The sequence below is a fragment of the Pinus tabuliformis genome, chromosome J, assembly GCF_031772625.1.
Source record: "Pinus tabuliformis cultivar Carrire ecotype Pingquan chromosome J, CPIR1, whole genome shotgun sequence".
Taxonomy (NCBI): domain Eukaryota; kingdom Viridiplantae; phylum Streptophyta; class Pinopsida; order Pinales; family Pinaceae; genus Pinus; species Pinus tabuliformis.
The window spans coordinates 332,739,661-332,765,092 of NC_142295.1; the positions used below are offsets into that span (position 1 = coordinate 332,739,661).

General features: G+C 37.3%; 1 protein-coding gene across 1 annotated transcript; it reads right to left on the reverse strand.

The window, feature by feature from the left end:
- Positions 1-646: 646 nt before the first annotated feature.
- On the reverse strand, positions 647-1,864 carry LOC149227099 (protein TIFY 10b-like). The gene is made up of 4 exons (XM_089375416.1): positions 1,535-1,864; positions 1,323-1,404; positions 979-1,171; positions 647-895 (listed from the first exon to the last, which is right to left on the reverse strand). Exons 1-4 carry the CDS (start codon positions 1,792-1,794, stop codon positions 795-797), a joined length of 636 nt encoding a protein of 211 aa, XP_089231542.1. The 5' UTR covers positions 1,795-1,864; the 3' UTR covers positions 647-794.
- Between the last annotated feature and the right edge of the window lie 23,568 nt (positions 1,865-25,432).

Below are 25,432 nucleotides of genomic sequence, written 5' to 3' on the forward strand. Positions count from 1 at the left end.
ATATAATTGATGCAAAGATGATAGCACAAATGGGAGTTGTCTATAATGCGACTTTTTGAGATTCCGGTGACGGAATCCGGCGGAAGAAATTGAGATGAAATCATGATTTGTTGCAGTTAAAATGGTTTTTTAACTGCATATTCGGATTCAGCACCCTGAAAAACCCCTGGGACGGTTTCATTGTGCAGAAATTAGCTATCAAACTTGGATTCCAATAAATCACTGCCGGATTTTCACCGGAAAAAATCGCCGGAAAGGCTTTCAAAAAGTCGCGTTAAAGACTACGTCGCACAAATGTGGTGTTGATTATATATATATTATATATATGCAACTGTTAAATAATTAGAGAAAAATGATATAAATTTTTACTAAAAGTTAAATATAAACTAATTGTTTTTAGTGTGATTTTTTAAAAGTTTTTTCAATGGATTTTTCTGGTTTGTCTTTTCTCAAAATTTGGCTTGGAATTCATGGCAATCACAAGTTTGATGCGTAACCTCTAGGGTTTTTTTCAATGTGCTGAATTCATATACACATTCAGAAAACAGTTTAAATAACAAAAATCAAAATTTCACCTCAAATTTAAAAGCAAAGCAAGATTCCAACACCAAAAATTCCAAAATATCACGTTAAAAACCACTCCAAATATAAATCATTGATTGATTCTGCAGATTGTTCACCCTAACGCGCCTTGCAAAATAATTTAAAACATTGCATGTTACCATTTCCAGGATGTATGAAATATGGACTGTAACCATACTATTGACATGTTTGAAATATGTACTGTAACTATACTATTGAGCAGGGCGAGCGTAAGGGCTCTTTTGGTGGATTCTCTCATTCCTCCTCTTTATGAAGCTCAGAATAGAATTTTTTTGCCCTATTGGAAGGGCCGCTGCAACACCCGTTGAAAATGCACGTTATATATCTTCCATTTGTGTATAGTAATCATGACTACTTGGTCACAGGACGTCTTACCGGTTTTCATCGTCTGAGAAGATTGGGTGTGGCGGGGAATGGCTACAAGCGACAGGGATGGAGTGATCGGAGTCAGGTCCATGCAACGGGGCACAGCGTTGAGCGGGGTTGAAGGTGTAAATGCAAAGGATGAGGTAGTCCCACTGCCCAGGGAGTAGCTATTTGTTCTGGCCAACGCCATTATAACCTTAGCCTGCACCTCTCCCACAACACAATGACATGTCAAACCAGCTCTCCATCTTCGCAAAAATACCTAAAAAAAAAATTTACAAATTTGATATTCCGTGGCCCGTATTGTAACAGATTTCAAACAACCACAGAAAAGTAATAGACTCAGAGGACACCTTATCTGGGGAGACGCTGTAAACGTTCAATTTCCCCGCGTAGAAAACTGTGAGCTGCGCACAAGGATGCTTCTCGGGAGACCTGTGATGTAGAAATTCAAGAAATTGTAAATTATGAAAAGGTAGATTTAAAGATTTTGGAAAAGCTGTACTTATACTTAAACTCATTAAGAAGATTTAAAGATTAATGACACGAAGAGCAAAGGTTATACTTAAACTCATTAACATTTGGGGAAGATGAAGCTCGGCAGTCCTGCTGTGGCCATGCAGAGCACTGGCCTTTATGCTGATAAGGGAAAGGCCTTACCATCTCCCACGGGGGCAACAGAGAAATATCTAAATTGGGCTGTTGGCAGAAATCCCGTTTGACAGTCGCCATACTTTTTGAAACAAAGGGGCCGTTGTTCTCTCTGCCATCTGAACCTCCATGGGACGTTTTCTTTGCTTGATCGGTTTCCGCTAAGCTATTCATAGCTGTTGCTGTTGGTGGCTTCACTCGAACTGAGAATCAACTGATGCCTTTTACAACAGCCAAACGAGACCCAATTACACCCAATTACGCATGTGGTAAACCCCGAATGAGTTATAAAAGGGTTATGCTCGTGCTACAGCAAGCGATCTGATTGGTTTGCATGGGTAAGAAATTTCTACAACTCTTATCCTCAAAATTGAAATGACACGTTTTGTTTGAAATACTAAACCTAGAATCAAATAATTTTGTTTGCAATTGTGTAAAGGCGCATGGTTTCCATGCTCAGATTAAGGTAAGATGTTTTGAAGAATCAGCAAATCGAAATTCGATGTGACATAGTATTTAAAAAATAAATGCTTTACTGAATTAGCCCGTGATTCGTACAATTACCTTGCCAGCCAGCAAGGAAGCATGGATGGAATTTGATGGGCAAATTGCCAGCCACCTGGTGATTTGTCTGTCGAATTACAAAACCATTTAAGATCCTTTCTTAACAATGTCGTGTGTTTTGAAATTACAAGCATGATACCCAGAAACGTATTAATTATTTACACATCGTTGGAAGTCTTCTCCTAAACGTTGAAATAAAATACGTTGTCTGAAATCTGTAGTAGTGTAATTAGTAATTTTGTTTGAAATCTTGTAAACGCCCAAGATTTCCATAATCAAAATAAGCGGAGCTATTTTACAGTAAAGCGATGCTATTTTACAGTCAGCAAATGAAATTCTGTATGACGTGATATACTAACGAAACGTTTTATTGATTTAGCTCGTGCAAACTGTACGTACTACAGGACCACAAATATAACAGACCCGTTTTGTCAGCTGCTTTCACATTGTTGAAAAAATAAAGTAAAATTATTCATTCTAATTCGTTTCACACTAACAAAGATTATTGGTCAACCACGAGACTGATGTTGGAAAATATTAATAATTCCAACCACTGTGTGCATTTAATGCACATTTTAGTTTTTCCCCGAAAATTCAGGAGGAAGTTTCGAGAGTTAGATAGATTTCCGAAGAAGCCATCGACCACTAGAATCGAGAAACTTCTCAGCGGTGTATAAAAGTCCTTGTTTGGTAATCAAATGAACAAGTTGTGTGTTTAGTGTTACGTTGCCTTCTCTGATATAGTATACTCAGGGGACGTGAGTTGTGTTGAGAACATCCCCTCCCTTCTTATCTTTCCCACTAAATGTATCATTTTATAGATTTCTATTATGTCATGAATAATTTGTCTCTTTCTTCCCATCCCGTTGCTTTTTAATCAGCCCAAGTAACAATTGTTGAAGTCAATTAGCCAAAACCTTGGTCAACAATTGATAGACCATGCTACAAGTTCTTGTGGGGCAGAAGTTTTTTAATTCGTTGCCCCATTCATTTGGACCTTAGTGATCAGAGAGAAATGTAGCATTTGATGAATTCAAAAGGGTGTTTGAATATTGAAATTCACATAGTGCCTACTAACTCATCCATTATATTCGAAGGAATGTAGTGTTCCATGACTTCAACAAGGTACTTGAATATTGAAATTCACATAGTGCCCAGTAGCTACCCCACTATATTTGAAACGTGTGGGACACATTCATGATCTGGCTCTACTTGGGTTGGTTGTTTCTTTGCATATTTATATGGTAATCAATGTGCTTATGTGTAATGTTGCATCATTAATTCACTCTTATGGACCTTTGAGAGATCTTGGTGGATTTCACCAATGTATAAAGAATGTTTACATCATTCATTAATGGAGTGGGAGGATACATTAGGGTTTCCCTTTATATCAAAGCTTTAAATATATATATTTTGGCAATTTCAAGAATGTTTGTTATGAGGTGTCTTTGCTATAAAGGAGATCTTTTTTATATATTTATTCTTTAGTCTTACTGGTAGAGGAAATGGCATTTTTATGGTTTTTTTTATTTTAATAAAAGTCCGAGAGAACAACAAAAAATCACAATAATTAGATTCTTGCTTGAACTCATATTGCTAGATTCCGGTGAGAAGTCATTTCAGAAGTGATTTCATCTATAAGTTAGACTAGGCATATATTTATTCAAACATGGCTAAGGAAAAACAATTTTTTCTTTATCCTGTTAATTTAGTGGAAAAATATTTACTTAATTAAAATAATCAACCTTATTCAAAAATATCTATATAATTGATATAGTCAAACATTATTAAGATAACATACAACCCTCTATATAATTGATACAGTAAAACATTAATATGAATAAAATAATATGAGCTTGTCCCGATGAAGTTGTGGAAATGTCTAAATTAATTTCTAACTAAATTTGGGTTATTTTTTATTCAGTTTAATAATCAAAATTTCAAATTTTCTTAAGGAGGTGATAAGTTTGCGGTAATTTTTCACTAGAATTAGATTTATTTTTTTTCTTGGCAAAATCTTGATTAGAAGTGTTCCCATCCTGATTTTGAAGGTACAAATAGATTCAACGCCTTATGAAACTACATAACACCTAAAACTCTATAGTTTAACAGTTATGAATATATACTTTTAGAGAGAAATTATCGCATACTTAAAATATTTGTTAAAAAATTACATAGTCATGCTACCCCCACCAAAAAGGTTGCATACCTTTTATCACAAAAAATGTAAAATAAAAGCAAGTCTAATGTGCTCAGTGCCTACCTCTTATGCAAAAAGTAATTGATAGTAGAAGTATAAAATTTCCCCTCATGCCGATGCATGAAGATCTTTAAATTTTTTAATTGTTAAAACTTATGGTTTGCAAGCTTCCATTTTGTAAGCCACATTATAATAGTTTAGATCTTCTTCAACTTTTGAATTTAGGGAGATTTTTATAGTTGAATTCACAAAGTTACAATTCCGTAAGTGTTTCATTAAAACAATGAAATTTCTATTTTGCATTAAAATAATTTATAACACAAAATCACAAAACAAATGAGATCAAATGGATTTTGTTTGTTGTCTATATTCTAATATAACTAATGCATCTATAAATGCATATAGTCTTTACCTTGCATTATTTGACAACTTTATATTTCAAGGCGTTATATAACTCTTACACAAGTTGCCCATAAAATAAATCTAGCTATTAAGGTAGGTAAAATTGATTGAAAGAAAAATATGTAATATCATAGAATCTAGCTAGCTATTAAGGATAGGTAAAAGTGTTTGAAAGAAAAAAATATATATAATATATACGAAACACATAATTAATTATCAAAAGACATGTTGACTTAGAGGTATACCAAAGAGCTATAAAGATTTATAATGGACGAGGCATTGCTTTTTTTTATCAATATATTATATTATTTTGAAATATGTTGTTAGTAAATGAATAGTTAACTTTTAGGCATTTTATATTTTTATGAAAAAAAATAGAAAACAATTTATAAGTATCCAAAGACTTTAAGTTATTAATAGATTAAATAGGTAATAAATGTAAAATTGAGACTATAATATGAGTTCCAATTAGAAATCAAATTATGAAGGTAAAAAACAATTTCAATAACTATTTTCACACACACACACACACACACATATATATATATAATTCAACTCAAATGTTGATCATCTATCTAAAGAAGTTGTATTAATGTAGGATTAAGGGACTCAAATGCAGAAAGAGTTTAGAGGAAGAACTTAAATTGCATTTTCAAAAATATTTTTACGTTGATATAGGAAATGATAGAAAATCACAAATGTGTTTATTGGATTTTTTTTGTAGTTGTTGCAATATTATCGGAGTCCTAATAGTAAGACTTAAAAGAGGTTTTGTTAAAAACTTCTGATTATAACATAGAAATATTTTATTTAAGTAGTGACATAATAGTTTTAGATATTTTTCTTATATTAAATCGATTATATATATTAATATTATATATAAAAGTGAATCTATATAAAATAATTTCGCGCACACACACACATACCTACCAAAAAACAATATCATAAAATAAAATGTTAAACATTAATTAAAAGTGAAACACACTTATTATTGAGATTTGATGTGTGTACTATTCTCATAAATATTGAGATTTGATATAATTTTTTTTGTTTTTTATTTTTATTTTTAATTTTTATAAATAACGAAATTTTCATAAATATAGAAGTTTAATGTGTGTATTTCTTTTTATAAGTATTGAGATTTGATAAGTGTAGTATTATGACAGTTGTGGCATATAATTTTCTCTTTATTTTTTATTTTTAAAATAATTTTTATGTCTGAACAAATTATATTTATAACCCCATGAAATTATTCCTTTCATATATTACCTAATAAAAAAAATAAAAATTCAAGTTTCAATTTTTTTTTAAATAATATTTTTTTCACAACTTAATAAACTATATAATAAAAGTAAGAGGGAGATTTGGGAGAGCTATTTAGAGGATCTTACATAACAGAGTAATGAAGCGAGCAATGTTGTTGTGTACCTGATACCATCTACTAACTGTCATAGTTTTTTAGGTATGTTTTGACTATTTTATGGGGTGAAGCTTGTTGTGGATTGTTTTGAATGTTTCTCTGGTATTGGCAATTCCTGTCACTCTCGACCACTTCTGGTATGGTATTATATGTGTTGGGGGACATGGTTTTGTGATACCTTTTACATATTTCGCTTGAATTTTCTTTAAGCTTCTAATTGTCCCCATTAGGCTCTTTAGGGTATGAGTAACATGGTTATACTCAAGTTCTTTCAGTCGAAACTTTGTCATATTTTGTTGATATTTGCTCTCGCTATATATATTATTTGTTGTATCTTCTTTACTCACACCCATCCACAGCCTAAACGTTTAAATGCCTTTCGGGTCTGAATCATATTAGGAAACCTTCTCTCTCATCTCTTTTGGGGATGATTCTTGTCTGAATACAAACATTTTTCCCTTGCTTCTAATCTAGTGGACCAACTCTTTCATTATTTCTAGGCCCTTCAAATATTTTGGATTTCGTATTTGCAATTTCTCGTTGAATTTCATGGGATGTTATTGTTGCTGTTGTTGTGAGGGGTTTTAGTGTCTCTTCTCCTACATGTTTCATAGTTGATTTCCACCTTGTTTTGCCACTAGCTCAATGGTTTTGGCTGGCCTTCGGCTCTGGTTCTGGATGTTCTTCCATTACCGGAATCCAGCATACTTTGGCTGATATTAATTTTTTCGAGGTGGTGGGTGTCATAATCTCCTTGTATCGATCTTGTATCACTTTCCATTTACTCCCAGATGTCATCCAGACAAATTCCCTTGTGATCTGGGGACCTCGTACTCCTCTCCATATCTGGCTTTTTATTACTATAGTCTGTAAACCACGTTTTTTCTGGTTTTGGACGTCTACTGGTGGTGTTCTTTCCTTTGGCTATATGTGGGAATTTTTCCCCACACGCTCCTCTTTCTTGTAAATGGTGATTATCTCAATCCCTAGATTTGGGTGGGTACATCTGGGACATTCTTCCTTATTATTCTTAACTACTCTATGTCATATTCATTAAATTTGTCAAGGTACCACACTCGTGTTTTTTCTTTGTGATCTATTTTCCCTTTTTGGGGGGGATGGATGCCCTTGACTCCGACATGTTAGCCTATGAGGCTCTCATCCAGGCTACCATGGATGTTGAATCACACTTGCTTCACTAATCAAGGGTAGATCATCGTGGTGGCACTCGGTCCCTAGATGCTTGGCACGCTATCTTAGGCGAGGCACAGGTGCCAGATGGATGTTATGCGTCCGTTGATCCAGACAACGACATCGTTCTATCAATATCACCACCTCGCCACCTGCTATGGTTTTTTATAATGAGATTTTGATAGATCATATCTCCAGCTTACAGAAGCGTGCTCTCCTTGGCCTATGGCATTTCATGAAACTAAGTGATTCTGATATGAGAATTTTGGTGGATAAAAAATGGAAATGTTTGCTGGGGTACATGCTGACTATCATGCGACTGCTTAGGGGTTGGTATAGCTTGCACTTTCTCAACCAGGAGGATTTGGTTAAAATCAAAGTTGTTCCATGGCTTAATGGCAAGAGCTTCTTAGCGTTCCACTCCTGGTACATTAGGTTCAATACACAGAACAACACGGCCACAAAACAAGCTCATCTCAGTGAAATTGCCCAGGTTACCAATTGAACTTTGGAAAAAGCAGGTTTTTACGGATATCGATAATGACATTGGCAAGATTTTCTTATGATGATCCTTGTTGTTTGGGGGCACCTGATAAGCGAGTCACTTGGATCTTGATTAAGAGGGAGTATCGGGGTGGTTTTTCGGATCACATTGAACTGCACTAGGGGGAGACTCACTTATCTCAGCGTCTGGATTTCTGGGGTGTTCCATTCAGATTTTCAAACTGTCATCATACTGGGCGCCTCTTGGCACAATGTCCACGTCGTACGAGTGGACGTTTGCACGAATATAACTGTTTTGGCGCATCATCAAAATCTCAATATGGCAAGAGTCAACCTGGGACGGAAAAACACCATGGGATTGTTATGTGACATAATTCAGGTATTTTTCATGGCTCATATTCTTACTATCCCACTGCAAAAGGTTCCTCGATATATGGCTCCTCACCCATCACTGTACCATCTTCCCCTTTGTCCTCTACGAAGTCAGATATCCCAGTCTCAACTTGTCTTGTTTAGAATACTCGAAAATCATCCCCGGGAACCATTCATCCTTGTCATGGCATCCCGACACCTTTTTCATCACATGACGCTCCCTCCACATCCCACATTACCTACGTACCTGCTCTGTCACCCTCTTGTTTTCCTAATTGGGCTAAGAGGCCTACAAATAGCCTTACTCGCCAAATTTGTCACTTTCTTCCCCCACAAACTATGTTGGAAGTGACCTAGATTTCCTTCTACAAAGGAAAACGTTGGACTTTCTCACACTCACTATCCATAAGCCATTTAGCTCCTCATATCCTCACATAAGCCCTACCTCTACTGGGAATATTAGTGTTCGACATAAACAAAACCGTGGCAGTCGACATTTTCGGGGAAGACCCAGGCCTATCCCTCTTACCTCTCCTATGGATCACCATTTGGTCGATGTACCTATTGTTGACATTCCTTTCACATGGGCCCTTGGAGCACGGATGCCCAAACAGGGTTTATCATGACTTTTATTATCTCTCTCAACATTAGGGCTTTGGGGGCTGCCCCAAAATTTCTAGCTGTAAAGTGACTCTTCTTCTCTGTACATCCTTATATTATTCTCCTTCAGGAAACCATGCATTTTGTTCCTCATGTTATTCAATACTTTCAAAAAATGTTCCTGGACTGGCATATTGATTCCACTGCTGCTGTGGGTCTATCTGGTGGTCTCGTGGCCTGATGGGATCCTCGGAGGGTTAAGATCAAGGCTTTCAAATGTTTTGTTGGCATTCTTCTTGAAGGGAATATTTGTGGACTGGGTGGGTGTGTCCACATCTGAATATATATGCACCTTATAGGGATAGGGTTGTATTTTGGGACAAGCTGATATCATCTGGGATTATGGAGTTGGCTTCCCTCATCATTGTTGGGGATTTAAACTACACTATTGGACTGGATGAAGTATTGGGTCGGTCCAAGAAAATTTATCCTCTGGCAGGGACGATTTGCGATGCGATTCTGAAGCACGATTTTTTGGATATATGTCCTTCAAAAATGGCTCCCACATGGGACAATGGTAGAGCTAGGGTTGCATATGTTGCAAAGTTATTGGATTATATTTTAATGCATGAGTAGATGGTGGCATGTCTTGGTGATGTCCATGCGGAGGTTATTACTTACTTTCTGTCTGATCATAGGTCCATTGCTTTACAATGGAGGGGGGCGGATATTAGAATTGGCATGCCTTTTAAATTCAATTGGACCTGGTTAGATGTCCTAGATTTTAGCACATTGGTGCAAAGTATATGGAGTCGTGATTGTGATAGAGGACCATCTCCTATGGTTCACATCCTCGACAAGTTGGATATCCTTCGTGGGGAGGTTAAAACATTGCAAAAGCAGAAGACTAAGATTTTACAAAAGGAACTAAATGATATAAAAAGTGAATTGGATGCTCTACGCCCTCAGATGGCTACTAATTGTCTACCTGAATCTACCCGAAACCACATTCAGGCATTAGATCTCAAGAAGAAACAATCTCTATCTATTGAGGAAGCCACCTGGCGCTTGAAGAGACGAGCTTTATGGATCAATGAAGGGGACCGAAACACAAAATTCTTTCATCAGTATGCAAATCACAATCGCAAAATAAATACTATATGGGAAATAAAGGATGTTGATGGTCATTATATACAGTCGCAGGAGGATATATGCAAAGTTGTTGTCTCCCATTTCCAGATGGCTTATGGTCATAACAAGGGGATAGAAGTGGAGGATATTATATGGGGGGTTGATCCATATCCTACAATGTATGATGAAGATTCAAATTCTTCTTTGTATAAGATGGTTATTGAAGATGAGCTCCATGAGGTTCTTAAATCATTCAAAGGCGATAAAAGTTTGGGACCGGACGGGTGGACGATGGAACTATTTACACATTTTTTCGATCTTTTTAAACATGACCTATTGGACATGGTGGAGGAGTCGAGGATCATGGGGAACATTCACCAACATATAAACTCCACATACATTGCTCTTATCCCGAAGCGCTACTCGTCTTATAGCTTCGTGGATTTCAGGCCTATATCACTTTGTAATCTCATCTACAAAGTCATATCAAAAAGTATTGTAGGTCATATGCGGAGTACATTATCACACTATATATCACTAGAACAATCTGGGTTCCTTCAGGACAGACAAATTCCTGATGCGGCCACTATTGCGCAAGAATGTATGCATTCGATACATACAAAACAACTAAATGTGGCCATTATGCAGATGGATTTACAGAAGGCATACGACTATATAGACTGGGAATATCTCACACTAGTTCTTCATAAGATTGGTTTACAAGCTAGATGTATAGCTTGGATTATGGCGTGTGTTACAAATGTAAATTATGTTATGATTATCAATGGATATCAAACAAAATTCTTCTGGGTTGGTCGGGGACTTTGTTAAAGTTGCTCACTTTCCCCACTCTTATTTATTTTGGCGATGGATGGGTTGACTTTGCATATCAAAAATGTAGTGGTGAATGATTAATTCTAGGCTTTTCACATGGGAAACAAGATCAAAATTTCTCATGGTTTCTTTGTCGACAATGTACTTATCATGGGTATGTTAAATCGATTTGCATGGCTGTTTCTTTTCCATATATTCAGAAAATTTTCTAACACCACTGGTTTGCATATGAATATTCAAAAGTCTATTATTTTTCATGGATTGTGTGACATGGAAATAATTGCATATTAAAAGCCTTTTTTGTATAGAGGCGGAGAAGATGAAAAATGGTATGAAGTACCTTGGGTACCATATTAAACCATGTGGTTACATGATTGCCGATTGGAAATGGATCGTGGACCATTTTTTTAAAAGGATATCTGGATGGGAATTTAGAATTTTGCCACTAGGAGGTCGGGTCATCCTTTCCCAAGATGTTCTCACACAACTAGGGGTATACTAGGCTCACCTTCTTCATATCCCTGTCACCATTATTAACAGTCTTAATCAAATCATGGCAAATTTCATTTGGGGGGTGTGTAATGGTCAAAATAAATTTCATTTGGTTAAGATGTCCCACATTACCTTTCCAAAGGCCATGGGTGGATGGGGGGTTATGAATCTTCGACGTTTTGGATGGTCTTTATTGATCAAATATTTATGGAGGGGGGTATATTTGGGACTGGCACTTGGAGTACACAAATATCTAAAGGAACAAGATTTTATGTTTTGTTACCGAAAAGGCACAATTGGTTCACTGCATGGATCGACATCTGGCTTAGCTTTCATAAGGTTGCTAAAATATTTCTACAACTTCTTGCGTGGTCTATGGGATTGGGCCACAAAATCCTCATTGGCGTTGACCATATCATGGGTGACGGTATCGAATGCAACATCTCTGTGGTGCTCATACACTATTTAAATCGATATGGTATATATTTTCGGAGTCAAGTTATATCACATTGGCAGGGTCCATGTCCTGCGTGGAAAAGTGCACATGAGATGGGTCTAGTGGGGCATATGGAGCAGGAGTGGAACCAGATTGTCGCTGGCATGAAACATCTTGGTATATGTTGTGTGGGTCAACATGACAATCTTGTATGGTCACGGAAGACGAAGACAGGAAATATCATTGTTGCTGATACTTATAATTTTCTTTACAGTGGGGAGGCTCGGCAGGGGGAGCATCCTCTTTTATACGCCTTTTGGAGGACCAATATTCCTATCAAAATTATCCTTTTCTCCTGGCTGATCTATCATAACAAAAATCTCACTTGGGAGAATTTGCATAAGCGACAGTGGCATGGTCCTAGCATCTGTACCATCTGTAGAATGGACGTGGAAAACAACAATCATATGTTTCTCAAGTGTCGAAACATGGTTCAAGTATGGAAAAAATTGTCATCTCTTATCGGTATTCCTATAGAATATGATTGCATTGTGGACTATATGAAGTGGTGGAGCACGCAGCATGGAGGATCATTCCACTTTTTCTTTTCTGGGCTATATGGAAATGGCGAAACAAGTGCATTTTCTAGAATGCCACTGATGACTTCTTAATGGTATATGAGCGCACTATATCAAATCTATCTATGTTCACTTCTCTTGATACATGCACTAAAAAAAACTCAACACAAGCGGACCATGCCACTACTGGAGTATCCAATGGGTTTTTTTGATGGTGATGTGCAAAGGAATACTTGTGGATGTGGATTTTGGATAGACATATCAAAGGAATTAGAATACAAGATTCACTGGAATGCGGGAAGTGGTACAAATACTAGGACATAAACAATGGCCTTGTGGGGTCTTTTATGGTTCACAAATTTCCTAAATATTCCTAATATACATATATGTGGGGATTCCAAGATTATCATTGATCAGATAAATGGTTGTGCAAATATCAACAATCCACCGCTCCTTGGATGGTTAGGTGTTACAGGGAAAAGTGTCTATTTAGAACTGCTCTATCCCACTAAGGTGTGACAGCTGCCTTAGAAACAAATAGAGAAAAACTACTTTTGTATTTCCTTTATGAATTATAGACAGAGGGGAATAGAAAGAACCAACCTGTGTCTTGCGCTAATCCTTTGATTCAATCCCTCTCTTCTTTGATAGTCTCCAGCTACCTGCTCCCTTGCATGCCCAGCTTCACAAAGTACTTGTAAGATCACAGAAGAAGAGCACTATACAAAGACAAAGATCTATATTCATAAACAACTTAGGATCAGATTTAAGTTAACCACACAAAATGTAACAAGCATCAATGATACAAAAAGCATGGAGGAAAACTCAAATAGTTTTTATTGATAAGCAAGAAAAGATCCAGGAGGAGTTACAACCAGTGATTCTGACCCAGCATCAACCTCCCAGCAAAGAAGCCCCTCTTCACCTCAAACAAAGCATAAATCACCCAACAATCTGATGTATGTCTCTAGAAACCAACAGCAATTCCTTACAATATGCAAAATTCCAGCCTCTGGATCTCTGGGATGAGGGATCCATATATAGATATGTGTAAGGAGGATGAGTCAGCTTATGATTTGATTAGTGTCTTCTCTCTGTCAGTTCTTGCTTCCACTTGGAGACTGAGGGCCTCTTACTCATCTTTGGTCGAACTCAGTGAGGCAAGTGTCACAGGAGAAGATTCTGGAAGCTTCCATTGCCTCTCCACCTCGCGGAATGACACTGCCATTTGTCATTTCTCGCCCATCGCACCCTACAGAAGGGAGTTTTGAAATGCAACGCACCCTCACAGTGTATTTAGGTGCAATGCAACGCACTTAGCCAGTGGAGCAGCTGAAATGATCCTGTTTTGACCAATTCTGAGCAGTTTTTGGTGGAGAACTTCTGGGAGAAGCTGTAATCTATTGACCTTGTTCCTTTAGGGGTTAGAACAACACTTTTAGGGACTTAGGAGCCCTTGATTTATGGACATTTCATGCTTGGAGTTGTAAGGCACAAAAATGTCTATAACAGTTGCCCCCTAAAGTATGAGGCCGTTAACCTTTTGGTGTCGGGTGAAATGCTTTATTATGAGGATCCGAAGTTCTTTCAATGCTGGGAGGAGACCTGTAATAAGATACAATACAATACATTATCTTCATACTGTTTTCATGATCTAGCTGAGGCAGGCATTCCCATGCTCAGCTTTATAAATTCATTTTCATGTACATAGGACAGACAATCGTCTAAGTGTAGACTGATGATTCTGATAGAGCCATCATCCTTTTGGTAGGATGATTATCTATGCTGTAATGATGTACATTTGATGTCTTTATTTCCCTGAATATATATCGCAGCCCGGATGGATGAAACTAGATCTGGGGTCTTCAATCTCGTCCGATCTTTACTCGAAGTACAAGTCGATCCATGTGAGAAATTTTTTGAAGTCGAACATGGAAAGACATCGCTTGATTACCAGTCAATGATGTAAACTGTTAACAAGCGCGAGAGGAATCACCGATAATGATAATGATCCTCAAGGTACTACAGTACAATTCACGTGGTGTGAATAAAGGACTTGGCGTCGAACACCACGCAAAATCTTTCGGTCGAAGGCCATTGATGTAAACCTATCGATAGAAGTGAGAAACTTGCCATTGAGGCATGCAAGCTTCAAAGTACTGAATGGGGTGTCCCTACATCAAATTCTTGGATAATGAGCTGATGTCGACAAGAAGTGATCCGTCACAGGAGGGCCTTAATGAATCCCACATCAATGACATGGAACGGAGCAAATGATTTTGATGGAGGTGAAAACGATCTGGTGATATAAGGTTCAGGGTGGCGGTCATGAAAGAATGGAATATAATGTATGGTAGTGGGTGAGACACAGGTGACTTCTCTGGATGACTTCTCTTGAACATATCGGTGACACTGATGTGATGGATTGGTATCATTAACCCCAAATGTGGATGGTATGGCATGACCATGGTGATGTGGCCAGTGAATGAAACAACCCAACCCGACTTGGACACGGAGTGGAAGTGTCATGTTCAAGAGCGACTTGCTACCAACAAAGTTTCTTTGAGTTTTCTTCCCAATTTCTCCCCAGTCATTGCTGACCAGTACCTCTTTATTTTTGTCAAGCTTGAGGAGGATAACATATGCTTGTTCTATAATTTGCCCTTCGGGCAAACCCATCGCTATGTTTTAACGAGCCTAGCGATAGTGAAACTCGTTCTCGTCTAAAGACAAGTTTGTCGCTATTAATCTTTTTAACGAGTTTAATGACAAAGATAACTTGGTCCTTTTCAATTTTAGAGAGTCTGAAAAGGAACGTAAAGGTAACTCCAAAATTCCTTTTTCGTCATCTAATCCCTTAAGTCCGAAAAAGTATAAAACAATACAGAAGGGATGAATTTTCGATAGTTTTAACGAGCCGAACAAAACAAGCGCTCAATCTTTTTGTGTAATAATCCCTCAAGTCCAAAAAGATTAAAATCTAGAGGAGGGATAGCACTTCATGTCCCTTTAACGAGCTGAAGAGGCCAATGGCTCAGCAATCTTTTCATATTTTACGAGTCAGTTGAAAAGAGCTTAAAGGAGACTCGTCTTTTGAGGAACGAGTGATAAAACGGGTAGCAGCTGATTCCAGGTAAGGTTTGGAATTTTCCAATCACGGCAGTGTCACAAGGATGGCTAGTGAGATCACTCTTTGCAGCTGTTCCTCAAAATGGGTAAACAATCAAATGGAGGTGAATGATCGGCCAATGAAAAGTGGAGGTGACAGTGCAAACACGACCAAGGCTTTAACGGCTGAAGTACTACATTCACAATGATTATTTACCGGGGAATAGTTCATTTTTTAATGAGCTTAAACGCGTGTGGAAACATTTTCTCATGTCTTATGTTTATTTTTTAACGAGCTTGAACTATGTGCTAAAACTGCTCGATTAATCCAGTCTTGTGATAAGAATGTCTCACATAAAAACGGCAACTTTTAGAGTTTTGCCCCACATCCTTTCTTTATGCAAGTTAGGAAACGACCAATCCTACGAGTTTAAAGGGTTAGAGGTCCTAAAAATTTAAAAAATAAATAGTCGCTCTTCGCTTGCATTCCAAAAGGTTTGCATGCCCCCAGGTATAAAACAAAGTTTCAAGGTTACCCCTTCTTTAGTCCGTTAAAACATTTGTTTTACCGAGAGAGGCCTACCTCTTACAGGTTACCAAAGATAGTTCTATTTACGGCGTAAACAAAACACTTCTCTGGCGATGTCTACCGAAATAAACAAAGGTGAGCGGCGATGCCCGCCAACTCACATAACTTTGACAAGAGAATCTTGTTCTAGAATAACCCCCTCTTCCAATCACGGACGGGGGTACAGACTAGTCATATTCTCCCGCGGAAACCTACCCTATACCCGAAGTTTTCCTGCCGAAGCAGACCAGGGTGCATGCCCCCTGGGTTTCAGTCATGTCCCTCTGAATCACTCGCGCTCATCGGGAGGACGGACTGGAGATTGAGACATTTCTTGCGTGAAAAGACCATTCAGGGATGGTATATGACTATTTGCTATGCGTGATCTGGGAAATGAAAGCTGGTCCACGAGCTTGACCACTCTTCCTTCGTGCGGAAAACACATCACTCTAAAGAGTGATGAGACAATGGCTCTCATCCAATAAATATAGTCTCGCCCAAGGAGTAGATTGTAATCCAAGGGTCCTTGAACTACCATTACATTCATGTGAACGGTTTTCCCTCTCAATGTTATGGGCACATCGAGAAGGATCCCTAACGGTCGACTGGTTCCTTTATCAAAGCCTGTCAGATTTCTCATCTCAGGCAAAAGCGATGGCGAACCAAGCACTTTCCAAGCAGTTAAGGAAAGGATACTCACAGAAGCCCCCTCACCTATGATGGTACCAGCCATAACCATTCTATATATTTGAACAATAATTCGGAATGGTACACTAGCTGGTAAACAGGGTCTGCCTACTTGATTCCAGTCGAAGGAGACAACTAGGTTGCTTGGAGGTGGGACCGAATAGACGGCCGGGTACGAATCTGACGAACTTCCTTCTTGCGGTAAAGGAACGGGTAAATTTCCCCCATGTTCGTTGGAGTCTGTGCTTATGAAAAGAATTTGGACGGTGTCATCCTTGTTCTCTTCAGTGATTGTATCATCTGAAGATGGAACCTCTGAAGGCAAGACCGGGTCAACTACCGCCTTGACCTTTTGACTTTCGTCTGGTATGGATTTAGATGGTTCATCTTCAATGACAGATGCTTCGGCCGACCACCTGAGCGGGTCAGCCGGATTTTCGACTAGTGACGGACTCGGCAAGAGTTTTTTATATCCAGGAGGAAGTCGTAACGGTGAAACCGGACGATCATCCAAAACTCTTTTAGCTTCGTCTAAGAAGGGACAACGGTGAACGGCATGATCGCCTTCACATAGTTTACAAGGAAATCTATATTTTCCTTTTTGTCCTGGGGCTTCACTTTCACTAGTTGACGGTGTGTTTTCAACATGATCATCAGAGGTTGACGACACCGGGTTGTGCAAATGAGGAGACCAGTCCCTTAAGATCCGAGGGATGCAAGGACAATCTCTGTGAAAGTGGTCTCCTTTGCAAATGACACATGGCGATTTAGGCCTGGTCGGTGCAGTGTGTGGATTTTCGTTAGACGACACTCGTTTGCCCCCATTCGCTTTCAGCTCCTTCTTCTTCTTCTCTTTCTTCTTCTTTTCCTTCTTCTCCTTAGGAACTTGACTTTTGGCTTTACCAGCCCCATCAAGCAAAGAGGGAGGAGGAGAGGAAGAATTAGAGGAAGTAGAAGGTTGGTGGGTAACTTTGGACTCGTCTAATTTCTGATTCGATTGTTCAGGAATAGTGGTGTTCTGAACGACAGAGGTTAAGAAGAGCCATACAGGCAAACCAATTGTCAGTCCTGGAAGCGACAATGTGGCCATATGGGGTGCACCATCATCTCCCCAAGAGGAGAAGGGACTAGGATTTCCTCCAAGGGGAATTCCTTGGTTGGTGGACTCCATTTTCTCAACCCAAGATCAACGTAGGAAAGGGGTAATGAATATTCCATTTAAAATAAATTTTTAGACGCTTTGACACAACTTGTTTTTTCAGTTTTTAAGAGTCGAGAAAAAACAAAATATGACTCTAGTCGCCTTCGATTTTTAATGAGCCTGAAGTGACAAGTGCTCAGATGGACCTTTTCCGTTAAGGAGTCTGAAAAGGAACGAAAGAGACTACTCTGGAGATCTAGGTAGAGGGAGTACCAAACCAATCACAAAACTGCAGAATACTTTTTACGGTACAACAGTCAATCTTCCCGAATGCTGTGTTCAGTGCATTGCGATCGATAGGGCGGCAGACACGGCTTCCTAAGGATAAAGGATTTAATCCTATAGGGGTCTCCCAAAATATACTCGACGGTACGTGGGAGCACAAGTCCGTACTGGCACTTATCATCTCAAAGTGGAGGAATCACCCAACCATCAGTGAGGACAACAGTTACCAGGCTTTACGATGCCGGAATACGTCTCTAGCCTAGACCTCTAAATGTTGTGTGTTAAGTTCCAAAGCATTGTTAGATTCATTGAATTTATTTTAAGTTGATCTTGTTTATGAAGTTTTCCTTTCGGGTTCACCACGAGATGTAGATGTAATTCCTAAAATGCAATCTAAAGATGATAAACAAACTTTTATCTCTTTTGTGCAATGAAAATCCTAGCTACTAAGGGAAAAGAAAGACACAATCTTTTCGCAAACAGCAAAGAGCACACCGTAAATGCACTTTCCTAAATCAAGCCAAACAGACTGTCTATATGCAAATGCACATGCATGTATTTGTTTTTCGACTTTCTTAGTATTGATGCTAAAAAGAAAGTTGATGTACAAATCTGAATTTCTTTTCAAGCGACAAATATAAACAAGCTCTTTTTCGAAATCAAAAAATAGAGATGATTACGACACCTTACGATTTTGAAATGAACACTTGTTCTTGACACTAGAAAATCACAAATTCAGACCAAAAGCAATAGTAACAGCATAATCGACCATCAACAACAACTAAACTTTCTCCTATGATCAAAATCGACACTTACGACAGATTCAAATCAAAGGACGACAGTACGACTATTCTACTTTTGCAATGGAAAACTGTAAACGACTCAACAAACACATAAAAACATCTACAGTTCTTTTGTACAAAGGAGGCAGAATAACAGTAAGGAAAAGAGGCTTCAAACAGGCATATACTGATCACAAGCAGCAAAATTCAGGGATAGAACTGGAAAGAATGAAGCACAGGAACCACAGCTGCACAGAGCTAGTCTAATCAGCGCACCTGTAACACAGAGAATATGAAATGCAGCGCAGGTTGCCCCTTTGGGAAGTGCGCTGAAATTCAGGATCTCCGAACAGTACCTGCGCTGGGCCAGAAACGAGACTCTGTCCGGGTTCTGGGTCACAGTTTGCAGTTCAGTCCTTGGTTTTTGGCCGAGTAAAAAGCAATCAGTAGTGCAACAATCAGGGGTAGATCTAAGGAGGATCTAAGAGCTATCACAAGGGAAATCAGATAGTCTGAGCATCAGTTGTTTAAATCATAAACAGATCTAGTGAATGGATTGAAGCAGCAGTTATCTACTTTGCATTTGTTATGGCAATATAGTTCAAGAGCTACTTATAAGTTTATGAAACAAACAACAAAGAATGATACACAAACAAACTAACTAGACAGTCCCCAGCGGAGTCGCCATTTTGTTACAGGGAAAAGTGTCTATTTAGAACTGCTCTATCCCACTAAGGTGTGACAGCTGCCTTAGAAACAAACAGAGAAAAACTACTTTTGTATTTCCTTTATGAATTATAGACAAAGGGGAATAGAAAGAACCAACCTGTGTCTTGCGCTAATCCTTTGATTCAATCACTCTCTTCTTTGATAGTCTCCAGCGACCTGCTCCCTTGCATGCCCAGCTTCACAAAGTACCTGTAAGATCACAGAAGAAGAGCACTATATAAAGACAAAGATCTATATTCATAAACAACTTAGGATCAGATTTAAGTTAACCACACAAAATGTAACAAGCATCAATGATACAAAAAGCATGGAGGAAAACTCAAATAGTTTTTATTGATAAGCAAGAAAAGATCTAGGAGGATTTACAACCAGTGATTCCGACCCAGCATCAACCTCCCAGCAAAGAAGCCCCTCTTCACCTCAAACAAAGCATAAATCACCCAACAATCTGATGTATGTCTCTAGAAACCAACAACAATTCCTTACAATATGCAAAATTCCAGCCTCTGGATCTCTGGGATGAGGGATCCATATATAGATATGTGTAAGGAGGATGAGTCAGCTTATGATTTGATTAGTGTCTTCTCTCTGTCAGTTCTTGCTTCCACTTGGAGACTGAGGGCCTCTTACTCATCTTTGGTCGAACTCAGTGAGGCAAGTGTCACAGGAGAAGATTCTGGAAGCTTCCATTGCCTCTCCACCTCGCGGAATGACACTGCCATTTTTCATTTCTCGCCCATCGCACCCTACAGAAGGGAGTTTTGAAATGCAACGCACCCTCACAGTGTATTTAGGTGCAATGCAACGCACTTAGCCAGTGGAGCAGCTGAAATGATCCTATTTTAACCAATTCTGAGCAGTTTCTGGTGGAGAACTTATGGGAGAAGCTGTAATCTGTTGACTTTGTTCCTTTAGGGGTTATAACAACACTTTTAGGGACTTAGGAGCCCTTGATTTATGGACATTTCATGCTTGGAGTTGTAAGGCACAAAAATGTCTATAACATTAGGGAGAATTGACCTTCTATGGAACGAGCTTAACAATTCTACAACTATGCACATAGGCAGAGAACAGAACAAAGTTGCTGATGATCTTTCAAAGAGGGAACTACAAGGCAATTTTGGTAATATGCGCTCGAAATAATTCTACAAGGTAATTTTGGTAATATGCACTCGAAATAATTCTCGGTCACAATGTTCTAGATATTGGGGAATTTCATTTCCTTGGGTTATTTCTTCCTCCCCTCTTTTTTCTTTGTATATTTTTGTGTATGTCTTCAATTACTAAATCTGCTAACTCACTTGCATGGATGGATGGATACGAGGAGATATTCTGTTACTCCATGTACATTCTCATTGGCCGTATGTTAATTGTTTTAATTCTGTCTATCTTCTCTAAAATTTAAAACAACACTAGGCCAATTAAGACTGTTCATATATTGTATTTTGTATGATATTATTTTTTTTTGGATGGGGAAGCATAATATGTTTTCCTAAATAAACTATATGATGAAATTGGACACAGAAAAATAATATCTATATCTTGTATTTTGATCATATATTATAATACATTATACTTTTTTCATACTGGAAAAAAAAAGGTAAGAGGGCATATTCAAAATAATAAAAGATAAAAGAAAGAATAAAATGATATAATGGATGCTAGATATTAAGATGCCTGCATATAAGAAATCTGACTAATTGCGTAACTCGATAAACAGGCTCGCTAATCATTGTTTGATTATTGTTAATGATGGTTTAGTGGCTTAAATTATGAAATGGCTAAGTGGAATATAAAATACCAAATTTCATTTAAAAATCACAAAATTACATTTATGGCTTCTATTGAGAACACCACATGACATTGATAGTCATGTTGTACTAGGAACTCCTCTTGAACTTACACCAACGACCACCCATTGGAAATTAACATCCATTGTGATCCATATTAATGTATTATATCTTTTAAAAAAAAAGGTTAAAGAACCCATAATTGTAAGACCAAATCCCGTTTTGTGAATTTAAAAAGAAAATAATATAATTTTTAGGATTTTAACTTCTTTTAAACATATATGTATATGTATTTATTTATTTGAAAATACTAACACTTTATTTTATAGTATAGTTTAAAATTATTATTATATTTAACATGTTTTTATAAAGATGATTAATATCTATTGAAACTAGAAACGAGATATAGACGAGATATTAGAATTTAAGAAAAATAAGAAGTTATTAGTTTTGTTTCACAATTTTATTTTCACTATTTAAAAGGTTTATGATAGTTGTTATTAGATCATCATATTTTCTGTCAAGTATAAGGTTATGAAAGTTAATATTGTGACAAATATTTTGAAATTATGATTTAATGTGGGTGTATTTTATTTTCATTATCTAAAAGATTTAAGATAATTGTTATTAGATCATCATATTTTACGCCAGGTATAAGGTTAGGAAAGTTAATATTGTGACAAATATTTTGAAATTATGATTTAATGTGGGGGTACATAGGACATGTTAAGAGAAAATACTTTCCATCTTCAACATTGACCATCTAAGAGTTTTTCAACTATGTTTTTCAATATGGACCATCTAAGAGTTTCTTTTTATTTTAACAAGGTTTATAGATTATGGTTGATAATGCCCTTATATTATATTAATTTTCTTATATCCTATCATTTCTTTTTGTCACACCATAACTTCTTCTTAAATTTAGATATGCTTTTAAAATCATCATAATTAATCAAAGTAACATCCTTCTTTATTTCCAAGTGATATGACATCTTTATGCCACTCCCTTTTGATCCATACCTAACTTTTGTTCAAGTTTGAAGTAATATAAGGAATATTCTTGTATTCCCTATTGTATATCTTATTCTTGTACATGAGAGTGACATGACATCTTTATGCTACCCTTTTTTTATCCATAAGTGGTTTTTTTGTACAGTTTGAAGTAATAGAAGGAATATTCTTGTATTCCATGTTGTATATTTTATTCTTGTACATCAGATACCTCATCATAATGATTCTCAATGGGGGGAAGCATTTGAGTGTGATAATTAACCCTAGTTAATAATAGTTTCCTTAATGTTTAAATTTAAGAATAATTACTCATACACTTGTGTAAGCTAAAATTAATATAGGCACCATTATTGTTTTAAAGACTTTTTTAGAAAATTCTCCATAATATTTTTACATATTTCTCTATAATTCTGGTTCTATATATTCTCATATTTCTCTATAATTTTGGTTATATATATTCTTATATCTCTAAGTCATTAAAACAATGAAAATTAAGCAATACCATCCTATACTATTTTGTGACCCTTATAGTGTGTTATTACAAATTACTCATAAGCATATGTGATTTATTTGTGAGTGTTTTAATTATTGTAATGATCCATCATTATATACTATTATCTAGTTTATTGTGTGTGATTGCAATATCAATAAATGCAATTTAGTGAATTATTTTAATTAATGTAGTGATCTATTTTACTCTTCTATATGTTAACCTCAACTCAATAAGCTGAATAAATTTTATTTTTATTCACTAGATAAAGGTAATAGTATATTTAATTTTATTTTATTCAGTAGATAAAGGAAGTATATTTTAAATTGGTCAAAGAAATCGAAATATAATTTTCTTCTGCTCCCAGTCTCGTGGTTGGCCAATAATCTTTCTTAGTGTGAAACGAATTAAAATGAATGATTTTACTTTAGTTTTTGAACAATGTGAAAGCAGCTGACAAGACAGGTCCCTTATATTGTGGCGTTGTAGTACGTACAGTTTTCACGAGCTAAATCAATAAAATGTTTCGTTAGTATATCATGTCATACAGAATTTCGATTTGCTGACTGTAAAATAGCATCGCTTATTCTTTTCTGACTGCAAAATAGGTATGCTTATTTTGACCATGGAAATATTGGGCATTTACAAGATTTCAAACAAAATTACTCATTACGATGCTATAGATTTTAGACAACGTATTTTGTTTCAACGTTTAGGGCAAGACTTCCAACGATGTGTAAATAATTAATAGGTTTCTGGTCATCATGGTTGGAATTTCAAAACACACCACAGCATTAAGAAAGGATCTTAAATGGTTTTGTAATTTTTTTTTTAAATCACCACGTGGCTCGCAATAACAATTTGCTCATCAAACTCCATCCCAGCTGGCAAGGTAGTTGTACTTTTCGGGATCATACGAGGCACGGGCTTATTTCGTAAAACACTTTTTTAAATACTAGGTCACATCGATTTTCGATTTGTTGATTCTTCAAAACACCTTACCTTAATCTGAGCATGGAAACCATGCGCCTTTACACAATTGCAAACAAAATTAATTAATTCCAGGTTTAGGATTTCAAACAAAACGTGTCATTTCAATGTTTAGGATAAGAGTTGGCACCCATGCAAACCAATCACATCACTTGCTGTAGCGCGAGAATAACCCTTTTATAACTCATTCGATGTTTACCACTTGCGTAATTGGGTCTCGCTTGGCTGTTGTGAAAGCCAATCTATTGATTCTCAGTTCGAGTGAAGCCACCAACAGCGACAGATATGAATAATTTAGCGGAAACCGATCAAGCAAAGCAAACGTTCCATGGAGGTTTAGATGACAGAGAGAACAGCGGCCTCTTTGTTTCAAAAAGTATGGCGACTGTCAAACAAGATTTCTACCAACAACCCAATTTAGATATTTCTTTGTTACCCCCATGGGAGACGGTAAGGCCTTTCCCCTATCAGAATAAAGGCCAGTGCTCTTCATGGCCACAGCAGGACTGCCCCGCTTCATCTTCCCCAAATGTTAATGAGTTAGTATAACCTTTGGTCTTCATGCCATTAATAGAACAACTTTTCCAAAATCTTTGAATCTACCTTTCCATAATTCACAATTTCTTGAATTTCTACATCACAGGTCTCCTAAGAAGCATCCTTGTGCGCAGCTCACAGTCTTCTACGCGGGGAAATTGAACGTTTACAACGTCTCCCCAGATAAGGTGTCCTATGAGTCTATTACTTTTCTGTGGTTGTTTGAAATCTGTTACAATATTGGCCACGGAATATCAAATTTGTACCTTTTTTAGGTATTTTTGCGAAGATAGAGAGCTGGTTTGACATGTCATTGTGTTGTGGGAGAGTTGTAGGCTAAGGTTATAATGGCATTGGCCAGAACAAATAGCTAGTCCCCGGGCAGTGGGACTCTCTCATCCTTTGCATTTACACCTTCAACGCCGCTCAACGCTGTGCCCCGTTGCATGGACGTGACTCCGATCAATCCATCCGTGTCGCTTGGAGCCATTCCACACCCAATATTCTCAGACGATGAAAGCCGGTAAGACGTCTTGTGACCAGGAATTCATGATTACTATACATAAATGGAAGATATATAACGTGCATTTATTATTTCAGAGCACACACGGTAGACAACAGATTTATACTCGGATTTATAAGTAGAGAAGAGAATGATTCATAGAGACAAATAAATGGACAAACAACAAGATTACTTAATCAAAAACAGTAGAATAGATAAAACAATCACTAGGGAACATAAATCACTTAGCATTACATAATAGTCCTGGGCCTTGGCTTTCCTTCCTTGGCCAAAGAAATTACAAATTTATAGAGGCTAAAGGAGGATCTAGAATCCTGCATGTGTTTCAAATGAATATCTAGAAGTTAATGGCAGTGTGCTAGGTTTGGTGCAGGTGTGGCAGTGACCACTGGGATGGCGGAGTATCGGGGAGTCGGCATCGTCATTTGCACAGTTTGGCTTCACACT